General features: G+C 44.2%; 1 protein-coding gene across 1 annotated transcript in view; it reads right to left on the bottom strand.

Moving 5' to 3' along the window:
* UNKL (unk like zinc finger) overlaps window positions 1-23,668 on the bottom strand; it is a 370,451-nt gene that overhangs the window by 147,176 nt on the left and 199,607 nt on the right. The window contains exons 7-8 of the mRNA XM_086940574.1: window positions 17,436-17,520; window positions 2,853-3,016 (exon numbers count right to left, since the gene is read on the bottom strand). Coding sequence (XP_086796700.1) covers window positions 2,853-3,016; window positions 17,436-17,520 — 249 coding nt within the window. The remainder of the gene's footprint in view (window positions 1-2,852; window positions 3,017-17,435; window positions 17,521-23,668) is intronic.

The following is a 23,668-nucleotide window of genomic DNA, read 5'->3' as shown; positions in this document are numbered from 1 at the left end:
GGGCCTCCTACGGAAAGTTGGGCAGCACCTGCGCAACCATATCCCACACAGAGTGGGAATAATAGCCCAATAGGCATGCGGTGTTCACCGACGCAGCCCTAAGCTGGCAAATGAAAAACGCTTCTTGCCAAGCTGCTCCAGGTTCTTGGATTCCCTATCCGGAGGTGCGGAAGGGAATGAGATCTAGGAAGCAGAGGCTTGGACAACCAAGCTCTGAGGAGTGGGGTGTTGGGAGAGAAAGAGGGGGGTAGCCTGGAGCAGGGCAAAGGCGCGGGCCACGTTCCTGTCCACAGGAGTCCCTGCGTTGGACCTGGACCAAGTGCCCAAAAGAACGTCCAAAGGTGCATCATTCAAAGGTACCAAGGGCTCCGAAGAGGTTGCCGCCGGCTGAAGCACTTCTGTCAGGAGGTTAGTCCTGACGGCCACTGTAGGGAGTTCGAGGTGGAGGGCCTCGGCCGCCCTACGCAACACCACTGTGTAACTGGCTCCCTCCTCCATAGCCACGGAAGGAGGAGACAGCATGCCAAGGTTAGGTGAGGTGTCAAGACGACTGGCATCCCACAAATCCTCTGCCCAGTCCGGGTCATAACCACACTGTTGTGTGAGAGGGTCTTCAGAATCCTCCCAGTCCTCCCCTTCCTCCGAAGTCTGTGAAACAGGCTGAAAATAAGGAGGACGGACATGGGGATAAAATAACCCCATTGGTGTCGGAATCTGCATCGAGAGACACCGTGGGGCACCCTGTCTGGCTTTGGGCTGAAACCGGGGTTGACGTCGGTAGTAGCACCGGACGACGTCGGCGGTGGTGCTGGAGGTGGTGTCAACCGGTGTCGCCTGGGATCAGAGCCAGGATCCAAGGGGTTCCTGTGGCACCGGGGCAAAAGTCTGTGGCGGCGCCAGGGCCGACGCCGGCGGCGATGGAAGGGCAGGACCCCCAGTCAGGCCCGGAGGACTTGAAGGCACACCAGCGAGGCCAGACGGCCAAAGAGTTGGGCCATGGCTGGAAGAAATTCTTGCACCTGAGCAGACGTCGCCGGCGGACCTGGGAAGGATGGGTGGCGATGTTGCAGGCTCTGCCGGGGCCAAGGGGTGGCACCACCCGCACGAGGAGCGACGACGCTTCTTTGACTTCTTCTTGGAATGCATCGACTTACCTGACCCAGAGTGCAAAGACTTAGATCCAGACGAACGATGGCGACAGCTCTGCGACCGGTCCCTCGACCTCCCTCGGGACCTTGAGTGGCACGGAGCCAACTGACAGACTTCCAACAACTTTCGGGACCGCTCCCGACGAACGCGGAGCCGCACGACGACGTCTACCGATGCGCATTGGGGTAAATCTAAGGTAAGGAATCTATCACTATGTGTTTCTTTCAGATTGTCTTAACATCAACAATATTGTATGTTATCGATTGCTAGCCAGAAGGCTGCCCTTCGACAGTGAAATCATCAGCGCTGATGCTCTCGATGTCAAAGTCAATGTTTTAAGTTCATTCTCTGGTGGTGACACAAATGGTGGTAGCATCTTTCTCTGCCACTTGATTTGCTCTCCCTGCATCTAGCTCTATGGGAGTCCTCGTCAGGAGGAGGCAGACTTGTTCAGGCACGTTGGGAAACTGATCTTTCTAGCCTTCTCCCTTTCTCCCTCATATCCTCAAGTGTGGCTCTTAGTCTGATGCACTCTCATCGGTCAAATGTACAACAAATACACCGAAGCACACCACTCCTAAGTTACTCTAATCCATTGTGCGTAATCAGCAGTCCAGCCAGTCAAAAGGGTTTCCTTTGAAGAAATTCACCACAAATGATGAGTCAGGTACAGATAAAAACAGCAGCCGACCTGCGTTTCGTTCTCCATGTACTTCCTTAAGGATTGAATTCAAAGCACTTGATGGCAGCTCTTTCAATATCTCAGCTACTATATACTTCTGGAATAGTTGTCCGTGTCTCAAATCACGTGTTGATCAATCGATGGACATATGAAAGGGGCTCCATTTTCAAAAAAGTGAGGACCTTGATAAGTCCACCCTTTACGGCGCTGCATTCACAGTAACGCTCTCCGTCAGGAACAAGTGTTTGTTTGGTCAAATGTACATCGGGCCTGATTACGCTCAAGGACAGAGCCATTTTTTAGTGTAGTTTCCAAGGAAGAAAACTATTCAAAAAGGTGTGGGGTTCGCATATGCAGCAGGGTATATTCAACAGTTTTTGATTTAAAGAAGATCCCCTGAATGCAGAACTACAGTTTTTATTGACAAAAAGATAGCACTCAAAATATTTTTGTTTAATCAATATAAAAAATATGCTGCATGACTTTTTGCCCGAGGCGACAGTACTGGTGGCAAGGTTAGCTTTTCAGTCAGGATATATAAAGTCAGTGCAGAGAACACCATTTCCTTCTTTATGTTTTTTACAGTTTTCCATGTTTTTACGAGATAGCGCATTTGGTAAAATGTACTTTTTTTATCACGGATTTAGTTGATCTGATCTCGTAGAAAAAAACCTGAAGGAAGATGCTTTCTCCTATTGAACTATTTTCAAACTGAAAATGATTTGGATTTTACTATGAATGCACTTGAAGAGAATTATATGATGGATAATTAAAGTCACATCTGATTTATGGGAATAAAGTACAGGTAAAAGGATGAAAGTAAAATTACCTGAAACTTCATAATTAAGCAAAACAGAAAAAAAACAATAATATTGTAATTCACACATTTCAACTTCACAGGTTATTAGGTGAACCTCTTCATAACAAAAATTATTTCAATAAAACGTAATCAATAGAATTAACATATTTAATTACCATACATGTGGCGCAGTTCACTATTTAGAAAATTGCTGTAACTTACATTTTGTCCATTGCTACTTAAAATGGTGTTTGTGCAGTTTATATTGCAGCCCCACTCATTTGAAAGTCCTATACTGTCTGTAGAGTACAAAAGAGTGCCTTGCTTGGATTGGCAGGCACTCTGCATCATGAGTCCATTCATTGTATCTTCTGTTGATGGAATTCCTAAGAAATTACATTACATGATTAGAAAAAAAAACTGTCTGAATTACATTTATTTAAAAAGGCTGACAACACCCTAAAAGTATTTAGAAGATTTGACAATCTTTTCACTCTTTTCACCTTGATTTAACTTCAGCAGTTATCCAGATCAGTACATGTCAACTTAAAAATATGTAACTATTATCAGATAGAATAGTCATGATATTTAGTGTAGATGAATGTAAATTGATAGACATTCAAACCTCATAGATACGTACTTAAATCACTATATAAAAGAAAACCTGGTTCAATCAGCTAGCAATAACGGTTTTTAAAAATCTTTGATTGCTTAGCAAATTAATATTTCTATGACGACAGATGCGCAATTACCTTTCTTTCAAATTCTTCATGCCACAAAGAGCTTATCAAAACAACTATTAGCAATATCACTTATTATTCGGTTAAGCTGTCTGATTATCAAAGGAATATTTTGGGCTTATCAAGAATATACAGGGGATTGCTGTCCGCCCATTGTTTACAACTAGTTGGCTTTACAATCTCACTTTTATTTGCTTACATTCTATTGTACGGCTTTCCCTTTTTCAGCCTCTCCATCTTGTGTTCATCCTCCCCGGGAGTATAGCCTCTTTACCATTTCTTTCTTTGGCTGGCTTCAATGATTCCTCTGCTTATTTTTAGATAAGTATTTTTTTGGTGTGCATGTTTCCAGGGGTCTCCCTTATATACTTTTCTTCCACCGCTCCGCATCGCTCTCTCTCACCCTTTGACTTCCCACCACCTCCACTTTTGTTGCTCTCTTGTTGCTTTTTCGCCAGTGTTCTCCGATTTATGTTCCTTTTCCCCCACCCGCCGTGTTGCTTAACTCCCTGCCCTGGGTTGCTGAACCCCTCAACCTGCTGTGTACTTTTCATCCCAGCACACTGTTTTGATTAAGCCAACCCGCCCTGTGTTGCTTCACCGTACAAAAGTACACAGCAGCCACAATACTGTATTGCACGGCTAAAAATAATTGGCAAACACAATTGGTCTTATAGGCAGGATATATTGACAGTGCCAAAGCTTGTTATTTTATGGAATTCATTATCATATCACTTTCTGCATATCAAACTTAAGTAGTATATGCGATCAAGACTGTGGGTCTAGGAAAACCTGGAAGATATCAGAAGCCTAGGCATATGAAATATGAATGATAAAGACAGGGTCTCGACCAAATGGGCTACTCCTGTTTTTACACTGTTACATTGCAATGCTAGAGAACAGGCTTCATTATGGAATAAATCTGTGTTTATGGAATAAATGTGGGTTTTATATTGTGAGTGAAGTAACAAGCAAACAAGCTGGTGGTGGTGATTATACAGTCATATCTAAATCTCAGTCCTAACTTTGATCATTTCCGAAGTAAACTTCAAGTTGGAGCCATTCAGACTCAATTTTCGTGCAAATGTTGCAAACTCTCGCACTCTAGATTCCAGATGATGAACAAATCATTGATCTAACTTAATTTTCATGTGGTATCTCTCACTTCTAATGAGATCATTCACCCACTGCCCTTGAACTAGGGTTGCTCGTGGAACTAAACTGCCCAAGGTAGTATCATACCTTTGTCTACAATAGTTTAAATCAACTCTGAACACCATAATTGCAAGACAGAATTCAGTCAATTCTTTCAACTTTTGAGGAAAAGAACTTATTACACTTAACTTGTCAGGCAGTTTCTGAAAATAAACCAAACAACTTACCACTATACCTATGCATGCACATAGAGCTTCATGATGGGCTTTAAGCATTGAATGATGTATTTCTTGAAGGGGAACACTTGCTGAAAATTACTCTCTGCAGGCTCAGATGTCAAAACTGCACCCAAGGCTTCGCACACAGGGAACCCTACCAATCCTAGGCATTTCTGAAAACTAGAGACATAGTAGATCCTTAGTGGTGTGGTTTGGGTGGATCCCAGAAATTTTTTCCAAGCAGAATGTCCTGTGTACCTCCAATTGATGGCTAAAAACCCTCAATGTCCTTTCACTTTTCATGAGGGTTGCTGCATTATTTGGGATCTGGGGTTGCCTCTCTGTTTTTCGGATTTATTCTATGTACTTTCAATATTCTTTTTATTTCAACAATCATGTTCTTTGGGAAAACCATGAGTGATCTACACAAATGACGCCTTGCTGAAGCCAGAAATGTGTTTGCTTTTTAGAAATCTTAAGGTTTACCCCACATGTATTAAAAACAACTTTGAGAATGCATACTTCAGGTGATAATTCCATAATAGTTTTTTACATCTTTCTTTTGGCATTCTAACCACCGTTTCAAATGGATGTGTTTGCTATTCTACTGAGTGTTCATGAATATTACTAAAAGAGGTTGTGTAGAAAAGAACTTGTTACTTATTGTCAGTAATAACATTTCTGACAGATAGATTCTGCATCTTTTGATTCCTCAAGTTTTGAATTCACCAGATGCCAGACTGGAACCAGAAACTTTTCCCCATAATTGCTCTTGCACTCCTATAGGTGGAACTATTGGAATCTGTTGCTTCCTCATCCATCTTCTGGAACTGATGCAGCGGAACCATATGTAGACATCATCACTCTATGATGTCAGTTTACACTAGATCATTCTGTACCCTTAGATGCAGACCGTCAAAAACAGATTAAGAACTGTGACAGTGTGCAAAATCTATTGCTGAACCTTATTAACGTCTGGAAGACAACTCCACGAATTGGGAGGAGAACAGGTTAATGACGGTAAGTAGATTGTTCTTCTAATGAATACATCTAACAGCAGATTTTCACCTTTTGAATAGATCTGAAAGGTGCACCTCCCAAAAAGATGAAGTATGAGTGCACTTCACGCCATGAAACTTTTTAGGGTCGAGTAGGCAAAAAGGCCCTCGGCAGACCCCAGACTCAAAGCAGTAGTATCTGGTGAAGGTGTGGACGGATGTTTCTGAATCCACCTGGAAGATGTTTGGCACATGAACACCCTTGGCCAAGGCCACATGACAGCCTTTGCTCCGGTAGTATGAACCCTAAGGCCAGGAGACTCCTTTTTTGCCAAGGCAGAACACATTTTTATATAAATTAGCAACCCAGGGAATAAGGCCTGTTTCTGAACTGCCCTTCCATTCTTTTTTTTATGAATTGTTTTTATTGAAAACATAAGCAGGGCATACTACAACCAAATGCCATTCACATTAGGCATTATGGATTAGAACCGACGTCAGTGACATCGTACACATCAACAAAACCTGATGCAACATACTTATACTTGTTGGCATATCTCGGGACCCCCCCCCCCCCCCTCAGTCAGACTCATTATCCCCGTCTTGCGTGGGTGTGTCACACAGATAACCTCTGAATTTGTTCCAGGCACCCCATTTTTTCCCCATTTTCAGGGGCATCCCCGGTGCATGTACACCACTCTTTCCGCCATCATAGCTGCATCTAAATCCATGCACCAGTCTCTAAGTGTTGGTACCTCCCTGGACCCCCAGTTTCTGGCAATATTACGTTTGGCAAACATTGCACCCAGTCTTGAGCAGAGTGGGAAAGATCATTCGGCTCCCATAAGTTGAGTAGACAAAACTTTGGTTCCAGGACAACCGAAATCTCCACCACCTTTGACAATGTTCGCATGATTTTGGCCCAATATGCTGCAATCTGGGGGCATTGCCATATAGTGTGAAAGAATGTTCCCACCTCCCCGCAGCCTCTAAGGCAAAAATAGTGTGTTGCCCTCCCTATGGTGTGTAAGGTGACCCTGGTGTAGTATAAGCGATGGAGTATCTTTAGCTGCACCAGTCGTAGTCTCGAGGATATGGCCCCTTCCCGTGGTGACGACAGCGCCGTCTGCCAATCCGCTTCGTCAATCTCACCCAAGTCAGTGGACCATCTGTGCTTGAGTGTCAGTGTCGGATCCGGCATATTCTTAATTAGTTTATGATAAGTGAATGAGGTCGCCTTTTTGGGCATGTGTTCAGTAAGGAGACTGTCTTCTAAAGGGGTGGCTTCCGGTATATCGGCGCCGGGCGGCAGAACCGAGCCTATTGCATGACTGATCTGTGTGTACAGAAACCTCACTGTGGGTGCTAGCTCGTATTGGGTCCTACGCTGTTCAAATGGTACCAATGCACCCCTCTTCCATAAATCCCCCACCGTGGAGATACCTATCAGGTCCCATGCCCGGAATCCCTTACTGTTAAGAAGTCTGCCCAGCTGTCGTGCCGACTAGAGTGGAGTCATTTGAGTGATAGTATCTTTGCACTTAAGACGAAACTGCGCCGTGTACCAAATGCGAATTGTGTGCGCCGTCGGTCCCACTACGGAAGAGGATCTACCCTTATCGTATAGTGCGGAGAGAATTCCTGCTTCTCCCAGCTCATGCCTGTCTGCCTGGAACGCTGGTTCCGTCTGGGGCGCGTGTAACCATTGGTTAATTATTTTCTATTGGGCTACCCAGTAATATAACTGGATATCCGGAAGGGCTATACTGCCGTTGTACCAGCCCCGAGGCAGTTTTCCCCGTGATATGAGTGCCGGTTTACGTCCCCAGAGCAGGACCGAGGCCACCACGTCTATTTTCTTAAAATATTTTAGTGGAACGGGAAACAGGGTATTTTCTAATACATATAATAACAGTGGGAGCGTCATTTTAAAAAGGGATGCCTTGCCCAGGAGGGTCAGCGGCAGGCCATGCCAGTGTTCCACATCACGCCAAAACCGCTCAAGGGGGGGCATCAAATTTTTGAGTAGAAAGTCATCTGCCCTGGGTGTCACCCATATACCCAAATATTTAAAAGATTCTTCCGTGATCTTAAGTGGGCAGTCCGCCGGGAGCAGTGGGGGCGGGCCTCTCAGGACAAATAAAACTGATTTAGACCAATTGATGATATACCCCGATGTCGGACCTAAGATTTCACAAGTATTCAATAGTACTAAAATAGAGCGTCTGGGGGAAGTCAGGTATAAGAGCACTTCATCCGCATATAAGGAGATGCGGTCTTGCAAGGTCGCCATCCAATTAAGTTCCCGAATCATGGGGTCCAATCGGATCCACGCTGCCAATCGCTCCAGCGACAGTGCGAATAGCAATGGAGACAGTGGGCAGCCTGGCGTGTACCTCGTCCCAATGGAAAGTCTCTAGAGATATCCCATTCGCCACCACGTGTGCTAGAGGATGGAAGTATAAGAAGTTCAACCATGCACAGAATTTAGGGCCAAAGCCTAGATGTCGGAGGACTGCAAATAGGTAAGGCCATTCCACCATGTCAAATGCCATTCGAGCATCAAGGGAGAGGATAATTGCAGCTTCCTGAAGACATGGCATGTGCGCCAGTACTGCCTGTACTCTTCTAAGGTTAAGCGCAGTATTTCTATTAGGCATGAAACCGGACTGGTCCGGGTGAATCAGGGTCTGAAGGTGTGGGGTCAGGCGGACGGCGATTAGTTTAGCAAGAATCTTAGCTTCAGCATTGAGCAGAGATGTTGGCCGGTATAAGGAACAATCATCCAGGGGTTTGCGAGGATTTGTCACTATGGTAGTCATTCGTTGATCGCGTGGCAGCTCCCCCGCTTTCAAGCTATTCGTGAACATTGTTAGGAGATGTGGGGCAGTCAGATCAGATGTTCGTTTATACAGCTCAACGGGTATTCCATTGGGTCCCACAGCCTTTCCTGACTGCAGGGAGTGGATGGCAGTTTGTAGTTCTTCAATTGTGAAGTCAGCTTCCAGTGAGAGAGCCGCTTCAGCTGATAGAGCAGGCATTTTGATATCTTTGATGTAGGTCTGTGCTTCTTCCGTCGTCATGTGGGAGCCAGAAGTATATACTTGTTCAAAATACCCAGCCAAGGCGTCTACTATGCCCTCCGGGGTGGTCACTATTTCAAAAGACAGCATACGAAGCTGTGCTATCGTTCCTTGTGCTCTTTCCTTCCTGTACAGCCATGCTAAAAGCTTGCCCGCCTTGTCCCCAACTTCATACACCTTGTGCCGGGTAGCTTGTAACTGTAATTTAACCTGCTCACGCTGGTGTTCTATAAGCGTGCATTGATTAAGGCGTAAGGCTTGTGCCGTCGCCGGGGAAGGATTCTCTTCATGACGGGCTTGAATTTCAGCCAGGTTAGTCTCGAAGACACCTAACACGCCCCGCGCTGCATGACTGTGGCCAGTTATGGAGGCGATTGCCTGCACCCTTACTACAGTTTTATACGCTTCCCACAAAATACTAGGGGATTGCACAGAGGACACAATATCTTGAAAGTAGTGTTTTGTGCCGTAAAAAATATATTTACGGATCTTGGGGACTTGCAAGTAGCCTGGAGAGATAGGGAAGATTCGCTTTTTCACCTTAATGTGCATCGTATAGATCAGGGAGACGGGTGAATGGTCAGAAATGCCACAGGGACGAATCGCAGCATCTGGTAAATGGGGCAGGCTGTCAGCGGAGAGTAAGAAGTAGTCTATACGGGAGAGGCTGTTGTGCACCCCTGAACGCCCCTAGAGCCTGAGGAAAACTCTGATACCACCATTTTGTACCCCCAGCGATCCATAGCTCTACATGCCGAACCCATCAGGTACGTCTCTTGTAATAGTGCCACCGCTGGTGCATTTCGTCTCAGATACTGTAACACCAACCCCCTTTTTATCTCATCACCCAGACCGTGTACATTTCAGGTAATCAATGTTAAGGGAGTCCCCGGGGACTCACCAGTACCAACTCCAGAGTGTGTCGATCCTGTCTCTACCGCAATGAGTAGTGCAGTGTGTCAAACCAACCCCAATTTAGTATGCCCATAAAACTGTGCCATGCACACATTTCGATGATCAGTGCCCTGTACATAAAAACAGTGAAACATGTAACACATCCCATGAACCACCTTTCCCCTCCCACCCTCCTCCCTGCTCGACGGATTCACAACTACCGGCCACCTGAACATAACAGAGTGCTGAATACCCTTTCCCAGTTCTTCAACGAAGGGGGTAAGAGAAAACAGCCCCTGCCCCTCTAGAGACCTTTGCACCGAGAAACTCAGTGACCCAGCACCCCTTTCGAGTTTCAACGATTAGAACCAGAGGAGAACAACCTCCCAAGTGTCCCATGATATCATCTTGGCAGGTCACACCCACATTCTATATCCAAAAGTTCCCGGTCAGGAGCAATATAAAGCTTCTGCATTTTTACATCTTTGCACGAATCAGTACAACGATACCATGAGATCTCAGATTCAATCGCCATCCGACATCTTGCATTCTTTCAAGGACTCGTGTTCATTCTTGTTCCATATCAGTCTGTTGGTCGTTGTGCCGTGTATCGCGATGTCCAGTACGGCCTGATCGTGTGGCCTTTCGCCAGCCATCCAGCCAGTCTTGCACTTCTTCAGGCGTGGAGAAGAACCACCCTTTTCCTTCAGCTTCCACTTACAATTTGGCAGGAAATAACATGGAGTACTTTATTTCACGTGACGGGAGAGCCTTCTTCACGTTGAGGAATCCTCTGCGCTGCTTCGTGACCGCTGTGGTGTAGTCTGGAAAAATCATGATGGTGGCATTATCTATCCGGATCGGAGGGGCCTTTTGGGCGGCCTGTAGGATTGCGTCACAGTCCGTGAAATTAAATATAGGATAGGTCGCGGGGGAGCCCCTGGTTTCAGTCTGCCACCCGGGACCCGATGCGACCGCTCAACTGAAAAGAAGTTGGACAAACCCCGCGGCTGGAGGTGAGTTGTGACTAACAGCCAGATTCATGAAGGTGAATTGCGCTCGCAGGGGGCCAGATTCTCAGAATCTGGCCCTTTGCGAGCGCAATATTTGCATTTGGGATTCATCATCCCAAATGCAAAAATCGGTAAAAGCGAATTCGCAAATTTGCGAGGAATTACATTTAAGGAATCTCTATTTGAGATTCCTTAAATGCAATTCATCATCCATTTTCAAATTGCGAAATCGCAATTTCGGGCCGTTATTTACCGCGAGGTCAAACCTCGTGGTAAATAGGGAAAACTTAGAAAAATGCATTTAAAAGCATTTTTCTAAGTTGCATGTTGCGCACACACATGTCCTTTGGACATGTGTGTGCGCAACACCAATGTAGATTTCATTTCAGGGGTGCTACAGGGTGTCCTTTGGACACCCCTAGCACCCTTTAAATCGCTATCTTATTTGCGATTAGCAAATTGCTAATCGTAAATAAGGAATAACTCCCCATTCATTCCTATTGGCCAAACAATTGCTAATCGCAAATAAGGAATACTCCCCATTCATTCCTATGAGCCTTTTGGCCCATAGGAATGAATGGGGAGTTATTCCTTATTTACGATTAGCAATTTGCTAATCGCAAATAAGGAATGTGTAGGAATCGCATTTTTTTTTTGCGATTCCGACATGAATCCTGTTTTGCGAGTCTGTAATAGCGATTCCTTATGAATCGCTATTAAAGACTTGCAAAACGGGTCTTTGATGAATCAGGCTGTAAGTCCTCCACAAAGAGATCTAGTGTGGGACCTCCTGTCATCTCCGGTACGCCAATAAGGCAGATGTTGTACCACCTCGATCGCCACTCCTGATCCTCGAGGCGGGCCACAAGAAGTTTGTCGTCCGCCTCCAGCTGCTGTACCTGTTTTTTAACGGTGGAAGCGTCCGACGACAGGGCCGCCGTCGTAGTCTCGACCTCCGACACCTTGGTGGACATTTTGTTAAAGTCAGCGCGGATCAAAGCAAGATCAATTGCGAGAGTCTCAATTTGTGAATCCACCTTATTCAGGGTGGCCATGATATCTTGTAGGGTCACCTCCTGCGTGACTCCACCAGTCGCTCTGGCTGATGATGGGGCGTCTTTGTCCTGCGCATCTCCCTGCGACTTAGTAAATGCTAATTTGTCCAGCTTTACCTGATTGGTCCCTTTTGCGTTTCTATTGCTCATGGTGGCTGCAGAAGGGAGGAATTCACGTGGATCGGGCCGAAGAAGACTGCCGTCCGCTGGACAGACCGCTATGCCACCACGGCCAGCCGGATGAATCAATCCCCTAATCCTCGGGGCTGCTCAAAGACCTGCCACCAAGTGTGTGTTCCTGCAGGGGGGCAGGTCCCTCACCGCTCCCCACTACTGTGCAGAAGATGGGCGCCCCGAGTATAGGTGGGGTGGCAGACACCAGGTCCAGAGTATTAGCACACGCCCCTTGGACATACAGAGCGGGCAATCTCCCCTCCAGAATGGCTTATGCTAGCAGGGCAGCTCCCGGGGGCAACTGTTCACAGCAGCATCAATGGCAGCCTGCAATATTGTATTAATTAGCGTTTGTGAGTGAGAGGCAGCTCACCCGCGAAGCACGGTGTGTATGGTGCGCCTCAGTACAGTCGAATAAGCAGTCTCTCCTCAGCGAGCGTTCTTAAAATGGCGTCAGGGGATTCTTCCCAGCTCTCGCCTGACCGCCAGGAAAGTACATTCAGTCCGCGCTTTGGGGACAGCACCAGTCCCTGCCTACTCCCACAGGGCCGTACAATGGAGCGCCGCCACTCACTGTATCTCGGGGCTGGGGGCGCTCCACCTGCCGCAACTTCCGCTCCTCCCCAATCCGACCTCTAGGCTGCTGTCACCGGGTACTCTTATAACTGTGGATCCCAGCTGCCGTCTACGTTTAGGCCTCAGGACGCCGCACTCCGCCGCAGCTTCTGGGGACGTCGGATCAGAACAGAACCAGCATCAAACGATACTGGTCACCTTCCGCCGCCTCCCCGTACTCTTACGGGCAGATTGGGTCGCGGATAATTATGCGGATAGACTGGGCACTATATCGGGAGCTCGGAGCCTCTCTACGTTGCGGCCATGTTCTTTGGCTGCTAGTCACGCCCTCCCCCCGCCATTCTTAACACCAGATAATCACACAATCCACATCTACTCGGTAACCCTTAGCCTGATCAAGACAAAAGTTTAGGGCTCTTTGGGTTCCAACCGGTTCAGACTCTCCTACTCCTTGGAGGAATATGACAAAAAGATAATAGCAGGGAGCTTGATAGACTGCCCTGCATGAAAGGGGACACCTTTTTTGTCAGAACTTAAGCGAGAGTCTGGTGCACCACCTGAAAGAAGGTGGTATGGTGATTTGCGCAGGCAGTATATGCGGTTTGATGACACAACGAGCATAAGTAACAATAATGAGGATAATTTTAAAATTTCAGTAAAGTTAAAGAAACTGTGTACAGGCTTGATAGGTGTGTGTAGCAAAAAGGTAAAAAACAAGTTAAGTTTGCATTGAGATTTAACAAAGGGCGCAGGAGGAAACACGTATGTAAGCCTTTTCAAAACAAGCATTCGTAATGCATCAGTTTTGCCTATGTAATGAATAAGAGCTGTTTTCATCAATCGTCATCCGGGAGAAGGTAAGAGCTCCCTGACAGATAACACGGGATTTGAGAGGGTGAGGCGCGGAGGCCAGAGCTGCTGATTCAAGAGCCAGGGATCCCGGTTCGAGTTTCAGCAGCACTGCACAACATCCTATGATTCTATGCAAATCACTTAATCTCTCCTGGTGATAAATTGTTAAATAAATATGCTGCAATAATGAAAGGCAAACTTTATGAAAATATAGTTCCACAAAAGCAGATGTTCGCAATATTTCGGCTGCCTGAAACTGATTAGAGAAACAGATGAGGAACAATCATTGGTTAACAGCCAGAAATAGAGGAAAGGTAAGTGGCACACACAGGAACCAATGAAAAGCCATGAGAGAGAGGAGTCGGATGGAAGTTACTTTTAATTTTCTATTAAAAACAATAGGTTTGCTCGCTGTGCAGGTAAAACCTAAACATCACAACTGGTGAAATAGATATGGAGGGCGGATCAGCAAATGTAGCATTCCAACAAATTACTCTTAATGGTGACCCTTGGCAAGGCCTTGCTCTACCAAACACAGGCAAAACAGAACATCAGAGAGCCTGACTTGAAGGAGATCGGCCAGGCAGTATTCATGGCATATGTAGAAAACCGACAGTCTTAAGGCATTGATTAGCCCTGTTAGACCTCCACCCAGCACCTCTATAGTACTAGGCAAGATCTCCACTTCTTTGCCAGAGGCCACGCTGCTTACACAGCGTCCGACTTCAGAGGCACTGATTCTGAATGCGACCCTTATCCCAGTATCGAGTCTGGAGCCTAATTCAGCTAGATCTCTACCAGTATCTCATTACATGGTGACTTACCTTTGCTTCTGTACCATAAGTATACAAAACCTTGATGGAAGGAATGCTTGAATTAATCTTAGCAACTGGTAATCACTTGTGCCACATCCCAATTTATCGTTATTTTGCACACCATGCCACCTCAGTTTGGATCTAGCTATATGCAAATCAGTTTTGACCTTGCTCGTGTAAGGACAGTCAAGCCCTAACTGCCAAGCCAGGTTCTCCCTGAACCGGGACTGGGCTCATCAGCTGGGCACAGCTTGATTCCAGTGACACAGTGTGCGTGGGAACCACGTCTGGGCATACCCGTCCCTCTCAGTGCAAAATAATAAGTATATTAAACAGTGATGGATGGAATGCTTGAATTAATCTCAGCCATTGGTAATCACTCAGACTGTCTTGCAATTCTATGTCATTTGGCACACCATGCCTCCTCAGTTTCGTTCCAGCTATATGCAAATCAGTTTTGACCCTGCCAAGCCAGGTTCTCCCTCAACTGGAACACCAGCAGTCCAGGACCTGTTTCATCCTATTTATGGCTCATCAGCCGGGCACAGCATTCTATCCATCAGTGTTTGTTGTACTAACTTTGATTTTACTCCGAACCCGATCCCATGCTAGATGTGCAGAATGTTCTACTTGATGGGTATGATGATGAGGAAACTGTTTGCTGTTACCCCTCACTGCACATATCATAGACTATATTTAGAATTAAAAAATGCTAGTAATCGTGAAATTTCATCTGAGATGGAACTGGTTTCGTCATTTGGGCCCCTGTGCCATTCTATAAAGTAATACTTTACTGTTGTAGTATGCATGTCCGTGGAGGTGTTAAAGCGGCAGTTGCCAACAGTGGAAATCAAGGCTAATCTTGCTGAAATGTTACAGCCTGTCCCAACAGCAGAGCCTTTGATACCTTTCAATGAAGCCCGGACAAATATTCTCACTATGACATGGTCAAACCCCTTGTTTGGTGTAGCTTACCAGTTGCTTCCTTGCTAGTCACCATAGACCTGCACTGGGTGGCCAGCCATTTTGATTCAGAACCGAATGCTAGATAGCCTTGTGATAGATTCCCTTTTGCCCCGCCTGATAGAGAATTGTGTGTTCCCCACAGTGAAACTCCAGGGTAAACCCTGCAGGAATTGGCACAGAAACACTGATTCAACTTCGTTATCCTCCACAAACATAATCCCAGTTATTTCTCCACCTCCGGAATTACTGGGTCCCCTGGTAATGGCACAGGGTAACAGGGATTCTAACGGGTCACTCTTAATGAGAACTCAAGTGTTTTCACCTCAATAGCACATCAATATTTGATCACCAACATACATATTAGAACAAGTTACCATAGACCACACAACAACCACATGCACACAAAAACGCATCAAAGAGAAACAAAATTAGCTAATGAGGTCTCCAAACAGAACAGCATCTTTAGATCAAGCCAAAGAAAATCGTGCACACCAGCAAAACTAAATAATCTGCCATATCCTTTGGCACACAGGTTCATACAGACTTCGAAAGCACTACAGGACAACAAAATTGTTAGACGTGCACTACACAGTTGATGACATATTAATGACTGTACAACAAGAAAAACAACGCACATTATGGCTAAAGGAGAGCAACATGTTATGGACTGCATCGGTTAAGCATTGGAATTACAGTGAAAGAGAAAGAACACCCACTTAAGATTCTATGTTTTTCCTAATAAGACATATGATATTAAACTATTCCTCACTAAATCCTTACAGTAGAAAAATCCAACGTGAAAAAAAACAAATGGCACTTTCTCATTATTTATTGAATCAATAAATTAACTCAACATATATGTATTGCTTGAAAAAGTAAGTGCACCCAGTGATTGCGTAAGATATGAAACCACCTTTATCTGCAAAGTCCTTAAAGTAAAGGTTTGGTGGAATAGTTGATCAATCTCTTATATTACCTAGGGGGAACTCCGATCCCCTTCTCCTTACAAAGCTGCTTAAGCTCGATGACGATTGAGGGCATTTGTCAATAATGCTTAGCTCTCTTTAGGCAATGCCATTCAGTTGTATTACTGGTGTGTTTTGGATGATTGTTCAGCTGCATGATTTACTTTTGTCTAAGCTTCAGATGTTGATTTTACATTTCCTTCCACAATGTACTGGTTCATAGAGGAATTCATGGAAAATTCAAGGATTGTGAGGTGTCTAGGTACTGTAGCTACCAAGCAAGCCCAAATTATGCCTCTTCTGCCCACCATTTTTGACAGATGGTGGGAGGATCTTGTAGTGAAACCTAGTTTCCAATTTTACGATGTATACTACAGTCACACAACTTTACTTTCGGCCCACCTGTCATGAGGACTAAGTCTTGCAATTCATTTAGATGCTATTTTGCAAACCTAAGCCAAGCAGGAATTTGCTTTTTGGAGGACGGGTTTTCTCCTAGCTACCCTTCAAAAAAAAGTGTCACTTGCTCAGTCTTTTCCTAAAACCAAAATGCTTAACATTTACATTTACAGTATTGACAAAGGCCTGGAGATCCCTGGACGTACCTTTGGAGTTTTTTGCATTCTCTAAAAGACGCATTAGATGGTCTGAATTTTAAGGGACTAACTGGGGGCGCCCATTCATCTGCTGGTTGGCAACTCTTTTAAAGTTTCTCTATTTGTAAGTAATCTGTGTCACTGTGGAACGATGGAATTCGTATTGTTTGGAACTTTGTTTTAGCACCTTTGAGCCCTAATTAGCAACAACAAATTTTTCTCCAAGACCATCAGAGGTGTCTTTTGACCTATGGATGATGGGTCACTTCCAACCTATATGCTCCACCCCAAACCGTCATGTTTCCGATTGTATATACAAAAGAGACTGCACTTCCTTATGGTCAAGTAATCATGCACACTTGCTTAGCAGCACCTAGATGCAACTACCTTTTTAAATAACAAGGAAGCTGTAAACACGGTCTTTGTTATTCCACATAAGGCTGAATATTATTTTGTTTCTTTAATAAACAATGACAAAGTGAAACCTATGTGTGTTAGTTGTCACACGAAATTACATTTGTTTAGAGAGGAACTGGTGAGGATTAGATGAAAGTCATAAATACATTAATAAGTAAAACCACTGATTCTTAAGAGTGTACATTCTTTTTCGCATCACTGTATGTTGCCTAATCCATCTCACACTCACTGCTAGATATTTAAAATGAAGGAATATTCCACTGAATATACAAAAAACATTCTACTTACTTTCAACATGTGCAAAAGCACAAAATGGGCCACGAGGGCAATATCCTGTTTGACGCATGTCATTGCACTTTGTAGATTTATATATCTAAAGAAAAATGAAATAATAAGCCTTACATTAGCATGTTAGGCATATGAACGTATGCAAAATTAAATAAAGGAACTTGTAATAACTAGGTAAATAATACTGACCTACCTGTACATTTTGATACCTCATAACCATATTCTGAGGTAGTCTCACATTAAACAGTCTTTCTTCAGTCACAAGAAGCATGGACATTTCAGTGCAATCACAAGGACTCAAAGCCAAACGTCACGACCGGTCCACCTAGAGAAACCAGCTTTTCAGATCAGGTTGGGACCAATTATTAAAGGTTTTCAGTTTGAGGCCCGACTAACACAGTTTTTTCTTGCAGAATTTCCCAAAGCCTGAAAATCTTTGTGAATTAGAGGGCTTGCTTGCAAAGCTTTCTCATGTAGAAGGTTTCCCCAGGTTTATTTTAATACGTCCTGGTGGTTGCTAAGTATTGTTCACAACTGATTCAACTAGATGTCAGGAGAAGATTATGACATTGTGCGCTGAGCAAATGAGTTGGCCTCAGACCTTTGCTCATATTCTGAGATCTGGTGGAGAATTTTGTAGCATCCATCAGTACATGCTGATTTGGTGTGAAGAGATACTTACATAAAAGCAATCTCCTTAAGAAGCATTCACTCAAGTTGACCGATGGTTTGGAAGGATGTATCGTGATGGACAGATGGTTTCTTTTCTGGGGGTGTGGATGTGACTTCCTGAAGTAGACAGAGCAGGACTCGGAAATAAATTTGGTGAGGCCACGTTGGAGCCACCAGGATTGACTGAGCATCCTGGACTATACCTGGTAATTAGGAGTCAAAGAATGGAGCTGTCCAGACCAAAAAAAGCCTATCAACTTGGGAAAAATCGCCTCTCAGTCTATCCATTCTTTTGGACAAATTCAACACTTTTTGTACAAAGTTTGACTTGGAAATTAACAGCAATAAAACAAAGTATATGGTCTCCGTTGCCCCAAAAAACTAAGCCTAAGCTGTTCTTACGGAGTGAGGCATTGGGTAGGGTTCACAAACTTGACTATTTGGTGCGAGAATTGAGGATTCCCATATATGGGCAGCCCGGATACAGAAAAGTGTTGACTCTAAAAAGCAGAGCAGGATCCATTATAAGATTTGCTTTTAGGGCGCCCTTTTTGTCATCCTTCCACCCCCCAACCCCCCCCCCCCCCCCCCCCCCCCCCATGGAGATATATACATTTCAACCTGTGGGGGAGCTGTGCATGGGGCAGATTTGTGAGGGCATTGCAATCTTAGCACCCTTGAAATACTGATAATGCTTTTATAAAGACCCTCATGAGACTTCCTATTGGTGCTCCTACACTTCCTATCAAATTTGTTCTAAATCTGAGATCAATTTGTCACATCGCTATGTTGAAATGTATTCAATATTGGATAAGCTCTGGACTAATGAGGACTTGGGACCCTATAGGGATTGTATGAGAGCCATATTACATTACAAGTCCCCTGGCTTGTGTACATAAAAACGTGATTATTCAACTTGGGGCTGAAGGGTTTGTGGCTGCAGACTTTCCCATTACCTTAAGATGCACAGGACAAATTAAAAAAGTCCTTCGGTAACTTTGTTCTAGGAGCCAAACTTTCCGAAGCGACTCCATGCACCCTGGTAGACTCCTTTTCGTTGTTTAAGTGCGTACCAGATCATGAGCCATACCTGAATTTGGTCATTTACCCTGCTGAACAATGCACTTTATGTAAAATTCAGATTAGCTATTTAACAGGTGGCTTCATTTACTTGCTCCAGGATGAAAAAGGGAAATGCATCCAACCTTGACGATGGGTTGCCAGCTAGTTGAGAATACCGAACATGTTATTTATTTGCAAGGCCTACGCAAACCAACGTTCATATTGGATTATTCCTCTTTGCAGACTCCTTGCCATTGGGGCTTGCCACACAGTTCTACGGGTATGCAAAACGAATACTAGAGGCTGTGTTGTGATGTCAATTGCGAGTTACCTTTCGGTAATATGGTATATCAGGTCAAATGCACCTACAAAAAAGTAAAATTAGCGCATTTGTCACATCGAGTAGCTTAAGGTTATCTTGTCAGGCTTTGAATTTCATTTCCTTGCTGTTCTATTTGAATTTATTTAATGTTTTTACTTGACATCTTCTGAAGTCTTTTTAGCTATACGTTTTTTCTTTTAACAACTTCTCCTTTACTTTTAAGGATTTGGAAACATGAAAGAACTTGCATTGTTGGATTGCAATTCTTAAAATGAGTTGTAGTTTTCAGGTTAATGTTACTTTTTGAATATTCATTTGCATGCTTTTATAGTATTTCTTATCAAATGTTTTATTCTGCACCTTTTATCGTTCAATGGAGCGGAAGTAAAGGAAATATGATGATGAACTAGGGAACACAATCAAAAGCGGGGGAATTCACAGCTTTTATTTAGGGGCCATGAGGAAATCTTGAGGGGAGTGCACCCTCCCGTGTTTTAACACCAAATCACCAATAAGTACTGCCCCTAACAGCTCAACCGCTACTAAGTGGTCAAGTAAACTGGGATAATACCTGAACTAATAAATGGTGGAACACCTATGTGAAGCTACATGTAGAGCACCACTATAGAGTGGGGAAGGAGGTACGTTCTTTTGTTTTATATTCCCTCACACGCCCTAGTGGTGTCCTGCTTCATCATAGGGACACCCTGATGCCTAAAAGTCAGGGTGGGCTCAACTATCTTTCAGGGAGCGCTTAAGGAGATGTTTTTGGCCAGGGGGATAAAGATTAAAAATCCACAAACCGATCCCGGTTTCCCTTTATTCTTGGATCTGTCAGGGACAATAAAAACAAGAAAAGCGGATCAACAGGGATATTATGGTCCTAGATGTTTCAGTCCAATGATGCCCCATAAAGGGGGCTGGACTTTCTTCAGGGCGGGACTGGGAGCCCCTGGGATTCTAAGTAGAAGAGAATTTCCCTATACTACCATTAGTAACGGCAGATAGCTGCTCCTTATTTTTCTGGGGGGTTTTTGTGTCTCAAGTAATCCCTCCATCTGTGGAACGAAAAGAAAAAAAGGGGGGTAGAGAAAAGGGAGACACCACACAAACACCGTTGTATTTGGGTTCAGGATAAATGTCAAAGAAATGTGTTTGTTTTAGTTACCCCGTGCTTCTTGCAGTGGAAAACGCAAATCAATTTTTTCGTGTGATATTCAAATTCTGTCTATCACACATTCGCGTTTGTTTAGCGCCCATTAGCGTGGCGGCAAATTGCAGCATTTGATCATCATTCTTTTCATAACTGTGTAACCGGCATTATAAAAGCACCCGTATCATTCACACCCACTCAAAATAAGCGAACATAAAATCGCTATTTTCTCTCATCATGTTGAAGTACTTAAAACTCGGAAGTCCATGTGTGCGCATACCCGCTTATGCTCACTTTCCTTCCATATTTGTATTAAACATAGGCACTCCTTACCCCGTGTTGGGAGAGGTTAGACTCAACGTGGGACCTCACGGTACAAAGGGGTAGTGAAAACATCGTGCTGTTTATTGAAAAGGTGAAAGGGGAAGGCGACCTGACAAAAATTTTATTAGAACGTGAACAAAGCTGGGTGCACACATTGGAAACCCATATTTCTGGCCTAAACTATTCCATTCCCTGGAACCAACTCAATAGAAATAGCTAGAAACCAGCGTGATCGCCAATTCTGGACTATCAATTACTTGATCCGATACTGGCATCACAAGTTACCAATGATAGCTGTATTAATGTATACTCCTTTTCACATTGCTTTCCGTAGCACAATTTACCACTGCAACTCTATTAATATCTAGGAACTCCCAGTGATTCCAATTATGCGCAAATGAACAATTGTAGTCCGTTTGGCTAAACCAAATCCATTACACAGCTTTTGATAATGGAAAACATATACAGCTACATGCATCAAGGTATTTAGGAGTCGCAAACGGTGCGAATCGGTAAATTCGGCCGTTTGAGATTCCTAAATATCTTTTTTGGATGCATCAAAATTTTTGGGGAAAATCGCTATTTTTAGCGAATTCCAAAAATACGATTGCTTTTAAGGAATCGCAAATTTGCGATTCCTTAAAAGCAATGCATGATTGCATTTTAAATTGCGAATTCGCAATTAGGGGGTGCAAATTACCACGAGGTTGAACCTCGTGGTAATTTGCGAAAAAGTTTAAAAATCCTCAAAATTGCATTTTAAACACTGTAATGTTACAGACACACATGTCCTAAGGACACGTGTGTGTGAAACATGCACTTAAAAATGCATTTCAGGGGTTCAGGGGGGGGTCATTTGGACCCCCCCCTGCACCCATGAAATGCATGAACATTTTGCGATTCGCAAATAGAAATTCGCAAAATGTCAATGCCTTCCCATTGATTCCTATGGGCCTTTTGGCCCATAGGAATCCATGGGAATTGCGAAATCGCAATTTAGAATTCGCATAATCCTTGCGATTCGGTAAAAATTGAGATTTTCACCGAGTCGCAAAAATTATGCAAATAAATTAATGCCTTCTTATTTTGCGATTCCTTATTAGCGATTCCCAATTTTTCGCAAATAAGGAATCGCAAAATGTCCCGATGATGCATGTGGCCGATAGAATATCTGTCTTTCATACATTTATGAATCTTCACCACACGCTACCACTTGTGGTTTTCCTCTAGAGAGCACAACAATACACACAGAATGGTCCACGCTGTGGACGTAACGCCTAATGTCAAAAGACCAAATCTTTATTGAGACCGAGCCACTGGGGATGGTGTACAACGCAGTGCTGCGTGAAATCTTTACAATTGTTTAGGACTCAATTTTGTTAGCCAGAGCGCACCCGGAACCATTCCACAGGAGCACTCGTCCTGCCGGCTTTTCCCCGCATTACGGGGAATCCAATACTGAGGAGCCTCCGCACTCCCCATGATTGACCAAGTGGACGCCTATACCATTCCAAGCAATCCATTTCAGAAGTCAACCCACTGCACTAAATACCTTAATTTGAAGCATCTCCCAATTCTCATTGGACAGGATTAGTACTGGACCACGTACGACGACAATTTGAAACTATTCAACCTGGTCTCGAGCGGGGCCGGGTCGGAATTATCACCGGCAAAGCGGCCTGTGGTTCAGCACCCGTTAACTACAGCCCTGAGGAGTCGCGGAAGTATTGTATTTTCTTTGCGACTAAACACGTGTCGGCTGGCCATTCATAAGCAATAAAAGAGGAGCCGAAATACTGGTTGTCCCCTTTTTCTTCAACGGTGGAAACTTGAACTTTTAAATGTCCATTGAGACATCTAATTTCTGTACTTTCCTAATTTAGTGTGCATTAGGTTTTTGTTAACTAAAACAAACACATTTCTTCGACAATTATCCTGAACCCTAATACAAAACTGGTTGTGTTATGTCTCCCCTTTTCTCTTCCCCCCCTTTTTTCGTTCCACAGATGGATTGATTACTTGAGGTACAAAAAAAACACAAAAATAAGGAGCAGCTATTTGCCCTTACTAATGGTAGTATAGGGAAATTCTCTTCTACTTAGAATCCCAGGGGGCTCCCAGTCCCGCCCTGAAGAAAGTCCAGCACCCTTTATGGGGCATCATTGGATTGAAACATGTTGGCTGTAGGGTCCTAGGACCATAATATCCCTGTTGACCCGCTTTTCTTGTTTTTATTGTCCTTGACAGATCCAAGAATAAAGGGAAACTGGGATCTGTTTGTGGATTTTTAACCTTTATTCCCCCTGGCCAAAAACATCTGCTTAAGCGCTCCCTGAAAGATGGTTGAGCCCACCCTGACTTTTAGGTGTCAGGGTGTCCCTATGATAAAACACGGCACCACTAGGGAGTGTGAGGGAATATAAAACAAAAGGATGTGCCTCCTTCCCCACTCTATATTGGTGTTCTACCAGTAGCTTCACATAGGTGTTCCACCTTTTATTAGTTCAGGTATTATACCAGTTTACTTGACCGCTTATTAGCGGTTGAGCAGTTAGGGGGAGTACTTATTGGTGATTTGATGAACTAGGGTCCCCATGTTCATCTCTTTGGCTCCATTTATAATTAAGGTGAGTGGCAAAGTTTTTTGTGGCTGGGTGGCTACCGGTCTTGAAGATGGAACTGACAATTTGTGAAGAAAGT

This window comes from Lissotriton vulgaris, chromosome 10 (genome assembly GCF_964263255.1).
Source record: "Lissotriton vulgaris chromosome 10, aLisVul1.2, whole genome shotgun sequence".
Lineage (NCBI taxonomy): Eukaryota > Metazoa > Chordata > Amphibia > Caudata > Salamandridae > Lissotriton > Lissotriton vulgaris.
The sequence above is the reverse complement of the archived record's forward strand: the minus strand, read 5'-3'. Positions and strand labels throughout refer to the sequence as shown.